This window comes from Chanodichthys erythropterus, chromosome 3 (assembly GCF_024489055.1).
Source record: "Chanodichthys erythropterus isolate Z2021 chromosome 3, ASM2448905v1, whole genome shotgun sequence".
In the NCBI taxonomy this organism is placed as follows: Eukaryota; Metazoa; Chordata; class Actinopteri; order Cypriniformes; family Xenocyprididae; genus Chanodichthys; species Chanodichthys erythropterus.
The window spans coordinates 26798545-26813203 of NC_090223.1; the positions used below are offsets into that span (position 1 = coordinate 26798545).

The window sequence follows — 14659 nt, forward strand, 5'->3', positions numbered from 1 at the left end:
TTAGGAGCCACTGAATCTTTTCACCCTGTTCTTCATCAGAAATCCAATAGCTGCCTTAGATGTGTGTTTAGGATCATTGTCATGTTGGAAAAGTGCACGACGACCAAATACACGGGGTGATGGTGGCATCTTCACTTTCAGTATAGAGCAGTACATCTGTGAAATTATGATGCCATCAATGAAATGCAGCTCCCCGACACCAGCAGCACTCATGCAGCCCCACATAAGGACACTGCTACCACCATGTTTCATTGTAGGCACCATGCAGTTTTCTTTGTATTCCTCACCTTTGCGACGCCATACAGTTTTGAAGCCATCAGTTCCAAAAACATTTATCTTGGTCTCATCACTCCAGAGTATAGAGTCCCAGTAGTCTTCATCTTTGTCAGCATGGGCCCTGGCAAACTCTAGGTGGGGTTTTCCTGGGCTTTAGGAGAGGCTTCTTTCGTGGACGGCACCCATGCATGTCATTCCTCTGCAGTGTATGCCATATTGTGTCACAGGAAATAATCACACCAGTTTGGCTTTTTACTACTTTAGATAACTGCAGTGAACTTGCATGCCGATTTTCTTCAACCCTTCTCATCAGAAGACGACCTGGACGTCTCTGTGAGATGGTTGCAGTTCCATCTTTTTAAAATTTTTGTACCACTTTTGCTACAGTATTCTGACTGATAATAGCCTTCACCTTTCTGCTGTAAAGAAATTATTTTCTTTCTCAGGTCTTGTGACATTTCTCTTCCATGTGGTGCCATTGCTGACAGCATGAAATGGGAAGGGTTTTAACACCCTTTTATAGTCAACTGTCTGCTGGACACCTGTGTAATGAATAATTAGACTCACCTGTGGTCGAATTCTTGTTAAATTAGACATTTGTAGACTAAAATTTAGCTTTCAGTGGGGTGTACTCATTTTTGCATCACCCAAATTTGAGTAAAACTGAAAATTTTGATCTCTAAGTTAAATTATTAACCTTACTTTCATGTTATAAGTTAAACAGATGTTATGTAAAACTTAGTCTTGTCAACAATTCGGAATTGCTCATTTATGCTGAGCACTGTATAACACCACTCCATCGGCTTCCTATAGAATTTAAAGACTGACACGCAAAAGAAATATATGCTTTCTTCTCACCAAGTTCTGAATGTTCTCTTATGCAAGAAATAAAATAAGACAAAGCCCATTTGATTTTATTTCTGTATAGCTATTGTGGGATCTTACGGATTCAAAACATATTGCAGGCTAAGTATGTGAAACAGGAACATCAAAAAGATAGGAGAGGATAAAACACAAAGATGGAGAGGGATTTATTTTTCCCCCTTCAAACACTGTGCAGTTATACAGTTCGTCCGTACACATGCGCATGCAGTCCCTGGCACGGTGTCTTCTGTTGGATTATTGCATTTGGAAAGCTTGCAGTGGATCAGCCCTGACTGCGCTGGCAAAGAGATCGGATGGGGAGAGTTCAGCAGGGCAAGTGGAGAGAAAGATGAAAGGATGACGGGAGAAAAGGAGGGGGAACATGCGCATGGGGAGGGGGTATAATGAATAGGGTTGGAGCCAACTTGTGGCAGGTGCCTAAGAAAGCTTCCCAGCATCATCTTAATTAAAGAATAACGATTGGAAAGAGACGGACAGATATAGAGAGAGTTGTGAAGAAGGAAACAAAGATAGAGGCAGAAAAAGAGATATAAGAGAGAGAGGAGAAATTGTATATTTGGTAAAGAAGGGAAGAGACAGTAGGAGCAGAATTGGACATAGAGGCTGTCAGTACATTTACCGTCTGTTCATTAGTTTGATACATATGCTCACTCTCTGAGCACTTCCTGTGTCTGACATCATCAGGCGGTTATGTCACATTCTCTCCTGTTGCAGCCTGAATATTTCTGAGGACCACACACACACACACACACACACACACACACACACACACACACACACACACACACACACACACACACACACACACACACACAACTATCATGGTGCTAACTTTCCATTGACGATGACTGCATTTATACCTAGCTAATGATCTGTTCAATACATTAAACCAAACCAAACTTTTTTGAATTTTTACATTTTATTACAACATTATTTGGTTAGACATACCAAATAATGTTGTAATAAAATGTAAAAATTCAAAAAAGTTTGGTTAGACTGCAGCAATTAACATGTTGTCAGAACCTCTTGTAAATTACTGTACATGTTGTTTTGTTTAATTGTCTGTATAGAATCAGGGGAGAATAGTAATCTCTATTTAAAACAAACAAACAAACAATTCTTAGTTGATCCAGAATGGTGCTCTACTAGGTGCTTTCCTCATGGTGTCCCAAAAAATAAGGCAAAACCCAAACACATCTAAATTAAAACATACTTCTATTGTTTAAAGGTAATTACAGACTAACCATAACCCTAACCTTAGGACTAAAATAACACTTCTTGCAGTGATAAAGTTATACATAATTTATAATTCCCAGTCAGGATGTCCCTAGAGATCCAAAAAGACGTTTTGTCAGATTTATCAAACCTTACTATTATGCAAAGGCTGCAAAAATAAAACTTGAATGAATGAATAAATGAATGAATGAATGCTGTCGTTGTCTATGCATATTCAAATTTCTCAATTTTCCAGCCTATAATTTAAAGTGTGTGTGCAGTTGTGTAGCTGTGCAGTACTCTTTTTCAAGCTATTTGTGTGTATATGGCATAACTGTGTACGTATGCATGTTAATTCTGTACTTCTTTTGCTCATTATCAGTGTAATATATCTTAGGGTCCTTCTCTTTAAACACACTTCCTAAATAATTCATGCCTACTCAACGCACACTGCCCACATTACCTATTCATTGGTCCTTCGCTGGAAATCGACTGAATTGTGATTCTTTAGCTCCTCTCTTCTCCTTCAAATTCAAATCAAAACACTCCTGAATTTAAAAGCACACGAATGTGCTAATGGATGTGCACGAAATAATATGAGCTAATCTACATGTCTAACCGCATTAGCAAATTACTGCTTGATTTACTATCCACAGGAAAAAATTAACATCCTCATTTGGGTAAATTGTGTCATATTTCTAAACACAGATTTTGTCACTTCTTCAATCAATTAAGATGTGCAGTGCTGAGACATGGCTTTGGCCCACAGCATGTGGCATTGTCTATAAAACCCCTTCAGGTTTCATTTTGACCTTCTTAGCTGATTGTAATAGTAACCGACATTCGCTCATGCACAGCTACAAACAGTGAGCTCGTCCATACTGATGCGGTCAAAACTAATCATAACAGTGGTGGCTAATGCCAAGTTACCAGTTTTACTGACTACAGTATTTTGGCAGAAACAATGATTACCATCGGGCCAGGATACATGTTTGAGAGCACACATGCATTGAAATTGCTATGCTTGTGTGCCTTGCCGGCAGCTATTTGCCTCATGCATTAGCTATGACTTAATCGATAACGAGAAGGGACAGTATAGGAAGGATGGATAACGAGAAAATGAGAGAAAAATGACAAAACAGTAAAGCAAGGTTGTTTATGTCTGAAGGCAGTGAAGCAAGAGACCCTGTCTATAGCTTGCAGTGCTCAACGGAGATGGGCTAATTTGACGAGACAGGCTAAAAGGCTAACCCTCTGCTGTCAATTGTTGCTAACATGCTAACCCACTTCAACCTGACAAAGAATAAAATAATCAGCCATTAATATACTTGTTTCCATTTCATAAGCAGCTAACTTTTACCAAGCCACTTTAAATATAACTAAATAAAATATTACACACGACAATGAATAATAATTATAGCTCACCTGCAGTTTTTGTAGTGAGACTATAGTAAACACCAGGTAAAGCCATGGATGGTTCCCCCCAGCAAGTACAAAACATTCAACATTGTTGCTTTTTGCTTGTAGTTTGGTAATGTTGCAGTACAAATGTTCTTAAAAACCTGCGTCTTAGATTGTCTTTGTGCCTCAAAATGTCAATATAACATATTTTTACCATACAATCAAAACCAGACCAAACTGCAAACTGATCTACTTTCAGCTATGTTCATCAGTACCTCTTCACTTGAAATTTCTTGTATTGATTCTTTCAAAAAGTGTCTGGCCTCAGGACACATATATTCATTTTTCATCATGACCATGATGTGTACAGCCATAGCTCCCTCAAATGAATGCATGTGCGTGCCTGCATGTGTGTGGCGTGATGCAAAAGCGCTGAGGGCATCCTCATGTCACACTTGATGACCCTCTGCTCCAGGTGTTTTACTCATTAGATCCTCTGAGCACTAAATATAGCAACTATAGTCTGTGACAAATACATTAGGTTTGTACACTATATACTGTAGGGTATGTGAGTTAGAAGCAACACTATTAAACAAATCTATTGCATATTTGTCACAATGCTATGTTGTATTTCAGCCTCTATCTCTCTAACTCTTTTCCCTGCCCTTTTTCCCTGCAGACACTACAGCAAGGGATTACTACCCCAAGAGCTACCCTATGATGGATTACACACACCGCCAATCCTCGCCTGCAACCTTCCAGCCCATTGCTTTCCACCCAAAAGATAAACCCTTCCTTCCACCTCCAGACATCCATACTCCTTTGGCCATCACCATTACATCGGCCCAAGTTCCCAAGCCCAAGATCTCCAAGACCAATACCCACCCACTCACCTCAACCTCGGCCTTCAAAGTCTGGGACCCCAACAAGAGTCATGTCCAACATCAGGTCCCTCTCATGGCACAGTCACAGCCACCACTGTCCCAGCCTAACTGTCGGCGCCAGGCTTTCACCAACAAGCGGCAGTTTAGCATTGAGACTCTTCCAGAGTTGTTCACCCAGCCTCTGGGGTATGGACAGTCTCCACACCTTCACCCGAAACACAAGGGACTGCCCACGAACAGCAAAACGGAAGTGACGGTCTGAGGGGACAGTCTAGAAAGGACACAACCACAAGAAAGCATGATTTTGATTAGACACTGCAACTGGATGGATGTGAAAGCTTCTGCACATGTGTTTCAGTTATATTTGTAGTATATTCCCTACTTGTACATGTTTTGGACTAGATTTATATTCATTGTTCTATAATATAGAGAACTGAAGGGAAAAATGTTGCATGGTCTAGATTCTGATTCGTGATGGGCCTCGAATCCCTAGTGATCCAACTTCCCCCTAACATTCTGGCCTTGTCCTGCTGGCCTTCAGATGTCTCTTGTGGCCCTGACCCATGTGTCCGATAGCAAAAGGCAGGAGCCCTGCACCTCAGGAGCTTCACACCCTTTCAGACAAGGCCATTGTGCTGTCAACTTCTATCAGCCAAGAGCTGCCACACAGTGAGCTATTATTCAGACAATTCTAGACCACTGAGGACAAAGAACAGCAAGGAAGCATAAGGAAGAGGACAGTGAAGAAACCAAGGTGTTCTGTGAGAGAGAAGGAGAGAGAAAGAGAGTTTATGATGTCCAAGGGTTTGTTATTTCAGTCAATGGATAAGGGACTAGGTGAAATTGGCAAAGTCCAACGTCCCTAGGACTCTTTACCTCAACACCTTCATCAAAGGATGCATTACAGCACTCGTTTAGGGAGCAGAACACCAACATCACTGCAAGTCATAGCTATTCTGGCTGCTTCTATTTCAAACTCTTGTTCGAGAGGTAAAGACAAGGTCAATGAGCAAGTCTCTATTACCGACAGACCTCAAGAGAGACTTTTCAGGGGACAAAAGTCGCCCGCAGAGATAAGGTGCCATAGTGACGGAGGAGCACACAACTAGGTGAACATGTCCGGCAATGTCATATGTAGCACTGCCAAAACAACTTTCCTAAAATGACCAATGTGTATTCTTTGCAATATCTGTCAAACAGCCTGCTTCCTCTGAATACTTCCAAATGTAAATAACTACACTTTTGGTGAAACAAGACGTATTTTACCGATTGTTTGGTGGCCAAATTTAGCATGTAGCGGCAATACCTACACCCTATTGTAGCATCCTAATGCACACAGCATAGAAAACCATTAAATCTGGTGCTGGGCATCGTTTCAGAGTGAAGAGTTTAGGTGTCTCTGGAATTGCTCAAGAGACCAGGAAAAATGGTAGCAATGCTAGGCCTATCTGTCCTCTCCCGCCTGGGGCCAAATGACTGATGGATACAGCTGTCAAACTCACTCACTTTCTGCTCTTCCAAGCTGTTCCCAGCCAGGCGTTTGGCTGCCACACTGCCATAGAACAGCAGGGGGCGCTGTAATTGATGACGGCCTGCTTCTAATACAGCAGATTCAAAAATATATTCTCCAACGCTTTCTGTAGACTTGTTCTTTTCTTGTCTGTTTTGTTTTTTTCATCCACAATGGATCTGAATGGAGATTTAGCATTCTTCCTCGAAGGCAAATGCAAGGTGACAAAACAAAATTTAATTATGCACCAATTTAAAGGAGACCTGCAGAAATGTGTGATGGTGACCTCTTGCTTCTTTACATGACAATAAAGCATCTGTGTACTGTGCAAACAGATGTGTCAAAAAAGTAGCACACTTTGTTTGAACAGCCTTGTGAGATTTTACGGGCCAATGACAACTAATGTACAAGCCACCTAGGGACTTATTCAAGAGTGTGAAATGTTCAGAGTTCATTGAAACTGCTCCTTTGGGCTGCTTGCAAATAAAACGGCAAGAGGCAGAGATGGATTATTGAACTCGGAACGAGAACACTAGATACCATTATACTCATTGCAGTACACTTTACAGTAATTGAGCTTGTAATGAACTATAAAAAGGGACAAAAAAGGAAGTTCTCTCTCTCTATTCTCACCAGATTCATTTTGGAGTTAATTTCAACTTCTGGACCAACTCCAGGGACAGCAGCTCCAAAAATATGACAGCAAATACAGTTACAGCATGTTCCTGGATGGCTATTTTCAACCGTTGAATTGATGTGAGGATGTATCAACATGCTCTCATGGGTCAGCGTCGAGTCAAACTATCCTGAGCTACAGTGATGCTTCATTTTGTCTCAGTGGCAATTTTCTTCAGAGTGTCATTGGGTTTCAGGGGCAAACCCTGGAGGACAGACACGTCTGGCACAGAGATGTCAAGCGATGCCAAGGTGAGCCAGCTACACAACCCTCTGCCTGGAACGGAGCCACTTTGTTTGCCAGAAGGTCATGAAGTCTGTCTTTGAGGAATGCTCGAGAAGAGCAGTGTAGATTTATCTGTCAATAAAACCACAGTGACAAAGATCAGCTTAAAACCTGAATCTAATGAGGAATAACTTCCTGGAATAAACTTTGTACAAATCAAGTACAAATCAAAGCACTGGATTGGTCAGGTTACTTCTTTAATTCTGCAGGTTAAAGACTAAAAAGTGAAATCAAGTGATGTTGAGTGCATTCACATCTGTCACAAAGAAACACAAGGTGTAAATATCTTCTTCCGAATTCCTTCGGTGTGAAGACTTGTTTCCAGTGGTTATTTTAAACCACCCAAATAAGCTGAATGACTGTTGTTTCTGAGTTCTTCTTAACATACAAGTGTTCTACCTGTGATGTGAATGCCACCGGGTAGCATTTTATCTTTAGCAATATATGATGTACTTTTTACTGTTTATGTACTATTTGCAATGTTGTTTTTTTGTACCGTAAGCGTAAACGGAATCAGAGTCGAGCCTGCCGCAGTTGACAACCATTTGACGGAGATGAAGTGCTTCCGAATTTTAACACCCTTCTCACTTTCCTTACTAACTTAAAAGATGTCTTGCCATATTTTAAGCTTGCGCTATATGTATAAAGCATATGCTTTATTTAATCATTTTTAAAAGATGTATTATAACCAATGCTTGAATGACATCTTAGTTGCCAGTCCAGAGACATGTAATATGTATATTAGAGAATCACATTGTTCCCATTTGTTTGATGGCTCCATTCGTTTGGTGGTATGTTTGACCAATCTAATCTTATGCACTATTCTAAGCTGTACCTTTTGTCGATGTATAATTAGGATGAATTCTACTAAGGGCTTTTAAAGAGGTGTGTGCTCTTAAGAGGAGTTGCCCGTGTTCAACATGGAAAGGGTTAGTTTTTCCCAATGCAATGAGGAGTACATCTGCTTGTGTTGAGTGGACAGAGCTTACTTTGGTGAATTCTGTTTTGTGATCAAAAGTTGAGAAAGTTTCTAGCTATAACACACTCATGGGTTGTGTAATACCATCCATCGTGAAGCAAAAAATGTTCCCTTCCTAAGAAAACAGGAATGTTCTTGTTTGAACCCAGAAAAGATATGCAAAAATGTGAGCTTATTACAGGCATGGAAAAAGACAACTGCTCTAAGATTGAACTTACCAGCATTAAAGGAAATCCAAAGCCAGCTACAGCACTGCAGGTTGATCCTAATTAAAAGTCACTGGTTAAATCATCGATAAAAAGAACGTCAGGAAGACTAATTAGGCTTGTCTGTTAACTTAAACAAGGCCAGTTTTTTTTACCGCAGCACTAGCATTGAAAAATATCTCCTGTCACATTTGTGTTTTACATGTTTACTGATTATATATACACCCGTTTATTCATACATCAGGTTTTAAAGAGCAAAAAGTTTAATATATATAAATAATGTGTAAAAATGTATGTATATGATGTGAATATAATGCAGCATTAGTTTACAGCCTTTCACAAATACACACACACTCTAGAGCTGAGAATTTGACATTGTAAACACAGTGTTTTGTGCGTGTAAACTTTTCAAATGCTTTTCTGGGTGCAGTCATCTGACGTTACATCATGTCCTGAGATGTGTCACGACACGTCTCCAAGTAATTTATTTGTCCAAAATGCCATACAAACACTGCAACAGTGACAGCCTGGTTTCTGGAAGTATTATTTCCAAATGATATTTCATTGAACCAAGCTAATGGCTCTGAGATCAATCATTCAATCAACATTTAAGAAAAAAGTATTTTGGATTTAAAAAAGGGAAAAAGAGACAAAAGCATAAGACTATACTTAGCATTTTTTTGAAGTTCACTGGCAGTTTTCAAACCAAGAAGCACTGCAAATGATGTAACAAAATCAGCAATAATGGTACAATGTAAAATGATTCATTATCAAAGTCATTGATTATCAGAAATAATATTGAGTATAATGTTTGAAAATATTCAAACATAAAACTTTAATTATGCCATTAGCAGTGCTTTATGGGATCAATGGGGATTTTACTTCCTGTTGTGCTCTAGCAAGCATGATTTTGGACCAATAAGATTTCACCGTGGGCGGGGCTACCCAACACAATGCTATAATAGTCATGTCTGGTTAGGACACAGGTTCCCTTGCTGAGATAAACAACACAGTATACTCTTTCCCTTCCTTTAGCTCGGTGTCATCAGCATTCACTCTCTCTTTTCCACTCATCCTAGCTTGCTCTTCTAAATCCTCAAGGCTCAATGGACGTTCACATTAAATTCGATTAAATTGTTGGGGGTCACAGAGTCTACCCTGTCTGCATTCTTAATGGCAGTCACCATATTACATGGTAGTTTATTTGCATAAAATTGAACCTACCTTAACTTTGGGGTTCTTGTGTCACCCAGTTAATTGTCATTCCTCAATAAAAATGGCAAATCACCATCAGTGTGAACGTCCAGTCATCATCCATCTTCAAAATGACATAAATGTACAAACAGGACCTGTAGACAGGGCTGAAAGAAATACTGAGAAAATATACTCTGTGTCGATCAATATCACGTTTTTTGATCATGGTGAGACTTCTTTCAAAAGTAATTAAAATTCGACATCAAACCCTTGAACTGTAGTGTAATTGTACATAGCTTTTGAAACAGATGAAATCATTTTGGCATTTCAGACTTTGTTTTGTAAAGTAACTGTGATGCAAAGCATATTTAACCGTATTTGTCTTCAATGTCCCGAATATATAAGACTCTAGGACACTAAAATGCATCTAGTGCTAAACTGAAATTAATATTCTGAAAGGTAAACTGTGCATTGTGTAGATCGAACATGTTTGAGTCAAATTCATCTTCAACAATGGTTACAATATGTTGTGGTGATTGATTAGATGTCTTTTAACAAGGATGAATGACTATACTTTGACCAATTACAGTACATTTTACATTGATTTTACTGCTGGTTTCTCTGGATTCCAGGACCAGGGTTGCCAAGTCTGCGGTTTTCCCGTGGAACTACTTTTACACTGTTGCCGCGGGTTGTTTTTCATGTCTGCGGATTGAATCGACCCAAAATAATGTGATATTTAGCCCATGAAATGCGGGGGAGCCCCACCAAAAACGTGAATTTTCACCTCCGGAAAGCGATTTTTACCATGGGGCCCCCACTAAAATGCAATTGGGCTAGTTTCGGGCAAGTTTTGAGGAGCAATTGGGCGGGTTTTGTTGTGAAAACCTGGCAACCCTGTCCGGGACCTTGATATGCCTTTTTTAGTTAAATAAGGCTAACAAAATTATAAATTTTTAATAAAAGAATAGAAAAGAATTTCCAGAACAACACTTTAGTGATGAAGCACCTTATAGCCTTGCCTACAGGAACCCGAGCAGCCAGAACTTCAACTACTGCACCATCTCACACTTGGACAGTTTCATTGATTATAATCTAGTTTTGTCGTATCACGCACTTGCAGTGTAGACCTCATATTACAGTAGTCTCTCTCTCCTTCATTCTTTCTCTGTCACTGTCTCGTTTGTGTTTGTTCCTCCGTCTCTCATCGGAACAGTGGGAGGCGCAAGTCTCAGCTGTCGGTGATATCTAAGTTAATATGGGTCTCCTGAGGCTGGGGAGAGAGAGAAATGGAGGATAATACAGTACATGATGATGAAGAACTGTGGGTGGAGAGAGGAGATCTGTCATCCTCTCCTCTCGTTTCCATGTACTCCATTTCTTTTGCTTGTCTAATGCCCCATTTCCATATCTGCCATGCTTTTTTTCTCTTTAAGTCTGGTTGCACTTTGAGGAGACGTTGAATAATTCAGAGAAATAAAAATTTACAGGATGGTAAAAGAGAGAGACAGTCAGAGAAACACAGCTGTAGAAAGCACATGAAAAACTGGCAATTCAAAAATGAAGCCGGAATGCACCTATTTGAGTTGAACCACAATTTATTGTCGTATAAGTGTGTAAGTTGTACGTTTTTAGAAGACATTTATGGACTGTTATGATGTCTGGGAAGGTTTGGCTTGACTATTAAGGAATATCCTAGGTTTGAAACAAGGTTAAAACCCCGTGAATTCGCTTGATTAGCACCATTTTGTGCCCTGTGTTGACATTTTCTATTAAAACAGGAAGTTTGAGTGGGAAACATTAAAATCTCATCCCTTTCTTTTCTTTTTTTTTTTAAAGTAGCCAACAGGAATGAATCATGATTTGCTACAGGTGGTATCAAGGGGCGGGGCATTCTCATTCTACAGATCTGATTGGACAAAAATCTGTTCAGTGCAGGATGATTCATCAATATGTCTGTCTAAGAAACTTTTTTTTTTTTTAAATGGAAAGTTGTGAATGTGCAATATGTGCTAGATATTTTTAACAACTTTTAGGAATACATTAGCCTATAGGTTGTTTCAAAAGCTGTCTGACATGGGCTAAAAGCAACAAAAACTATTTTCATTGGGTCTTATCATCAAAAACATCTGTAAGCTGCTGTCAGTAACCTTAGAAAATATTGCAATCACAACCTAAAACAATTTAATGAATTTACAATGAAATATAATAGCATAAACATCACCATTATTCAAAATTATAAATGCTAAACCTTAAGATTATGTGTGTTAAAATGTTTGATAATATTTCTTACAGACTTTAAACTTGTTTTGAGCTAGTATATTCCTTAAAGGATTTACAGAACACTGACTACTAAAACTGTCTAATAATACAAACTACAAATCCCATGATTTAATGCAACAATTGTTGTAACCATCAGGTAGAAAGATATCTGTAAATGCTTTCTGTTAGGTCAGCATGAGATCGACCTTATTCAATAAATAATGATTATTAATATTATGAAACCAATTTTCTACTTCGCAATGAAACTGAACACATGGTAGAGGAAATGTGATGTTAACGATAACAAGAGCACTAATGATGATGATGGCAACAGTAATCATGCCTACACAACAGCAAAGAAAATGCCAATTGTTTCTACGACACTAGTTGCAGTTTATAAGGAACCTACGGACATGGTCCAACTGATTTAATGGCTTTTTAAACATCTCTTTATAACAGAAACATTGTTAAGTGTTCTTTGTATAAACTTGTTTAAAAAATAAAAGGCAGAGTGAAACACTCCTCTGGACTGAGTCTGATTAATGATGTCAGGGAAGGTCACCCAGTGATCTATCTATTTCTGGGAGTATCTACTTAAAATCAACATTTACTGAGTAACAGAGAAAGTATAGGGGAGAGTGGGTTTCAGGATGTTCCCTATCATTTTAAATGATCAGAATAAGTCTATGACAAAGGGTTCTAAAAAATATGGCTTCTTATATAAAGTGTTCCTGTGGCTCAACTTACCCCCAACAAGTCAGTAGGTGGGTATAAACTGACCATCTAACTGAATCCTGAATCCGAATTTCTGTTTACAAATATCCATATTTCTTTTCTTAAAGTTAACTTAAACAACATAAAACCAACAAAATGAAGATGAAATTTCAATTTCTTTAATTGTTTGCATTTCTGAAACAATATGTTGAACACCAAAGTTGTAACCTTCCCCAAAACAGACTAAACAGAGAGCTTGTTAAATATAAACCAAATTAAAATGAATAAATGTCACTGAAACTAATAAACATTTTAGTCAAAAGGTTCTTGACATGGTAGTTATTCTGCAATGTCGATTAGGGACTACAGGTGGAAAGATATATATGATTAAGCAAAAGACAAAATAACAGTTGCATAATATTACAATGAAATTATACTAGTTTATACTTCAGAGGTTTAACAACTTCAGTGCCTTATGGTGGGGTAAGTTAAAACACTGGCTCAATTTACAGCATTTGGCTTACTTAGCCCCATAGCTGCCAAATTAGGCTAATATTTAGCTAAATGACTTGCATGGTTTTATACGTTGCTAAATCACCAGTAAGCATCATAAATATTTTTAGACCTGGACAAATTTGCTTTGATGAATTAGACGATTCACTGGCATGCCTATTGTTTTTAGTAGCCTAAGAAATGAATAATTTGGAAAGAGGTAACCACAAAGCCGTCTATCACAGCAGTTTAATTGGAAAGAAACCCGAGGAACAAAGACATCTTCACTCACTCATTCACATTAGAGGTGCTGGAACCAGGAGGGGCAACGACCTCCTGCGAGTTTGGCTCACATTCAGCTGGCTGATTTTAAAATACACTTTCTGTTGGATGTGCACTGAAAATAAACTATTTACAGTAGTTTCAGAAACCCAATATTATTTCAAACAGATAAAAGTGGCAAGACAATGATGGTAGAGAACCAAATAACTCAAGCAGATACATTCATTTTCCCAATTTTTCTATTTAATTCAGCTCTAGAAACTATAGAGCACTGCAGTGATCATGTATATTTGTAGGCTGGCCTAGAATTTACCATCACCCTGGTACACACAACAAAAACCCAATAGGTTTTTCCCATTGCATTTGAATTATTGCAGAAAATAAGCTCTGTGACCAACAAAAGTTTATGATCCTTATATTTCAGGCATTTAATCAAAAACCCCCAACAACATTGACTTGAAGACTACAGATCCATGCTAACCTTTTTTCCGGGTTTTGGCCTACAAACATATGTTCTCTATGTCAGCATCATGAGCTAAGTCAGTGCCATTTATTATGACTTGTTATGACTATTATGCATTACCCTCAACACTGCTATTAAAATACAACATTTGAGACATTTGTGCCAGCTGACATCTCTAAAGAGCGTGTGCTTTTGTTCAGAATTTCCTGAACTTATGCAATTCAAAACCAATGAAATGTCATTATTCACAATGAAACTGTGAGGAATTCCCAGCCTAAATGAATGATTTATCCTGTCATTAATGATTTCACACCAATATTTGCACATCAAGACATGGAATTGAACCTCAGCGTGTTTCCACTGACAGAGTTCTACCTGCAGATCCCAAAAGATGATAAAGTTTTTCTAGTGGCGCCAGATCAGATGTCTCATCCTTCCTTCTGAACATCTGTCTCTCACTCTGGGCTTGTAGATGGAGAAATACACATGCAATATCTGCAACAACAACTGCAGAACAAAACCAAAAGTAGAAATAAACTGTGTTCCAAAACTTATTGAGGTACAAATGCTGCCTTCATTTCCTGGGTAAAAACTGCACATGAACACTCTTTGAACTTGAATGCAATGAGCTCGTAATCACGACTTAAGCACGCGAATAGCAAGTGAAGGCAGCATTAGTGACAACAATCTAGACATGAAAGCTTGGCCAAATGCTAAGGCATCATCACATGTATCTTTTGCAGAGAAGAAAATCCCAGAATGCATTGCCAAAACATTATCCAAGATGGAAGACGAGGTGGGAGAAGTCTGGTATATATTTTATTTAGTATCAAGAATTATGCATAAGTAATTTTAAATAAAATTCACTATTTTACCCAATATTTGCTTGCTGTGTATTGCTATTAATGTAGCCTTTTTATTTTGTGGAATGAATT

At 38.6% G+C, this 14659-nt stretch overlaps 1 protein-coding gene across 1 annotated transcript in view; it reads left to right on the plus strand.

Moving 5' to 3' along the window:
- Nucleotides 1-4923, plus strand: part of LOC137010397 (protein shisa-8) — an 86326-nt gene extending 81403 nt beyond the window's left edge. The window contains exon 4 of the mRNA XM_067372556.1: nt 4457-4923. Coding sequence (XP_067228657.1) covers nt 4457-4923 — 467 coding nt within the window. The remainder of the gene's footprint in view (nt 1-4456) is intronic.
- Nucleotides 4924-14659: the final 9736 nt, after the last annotated feature.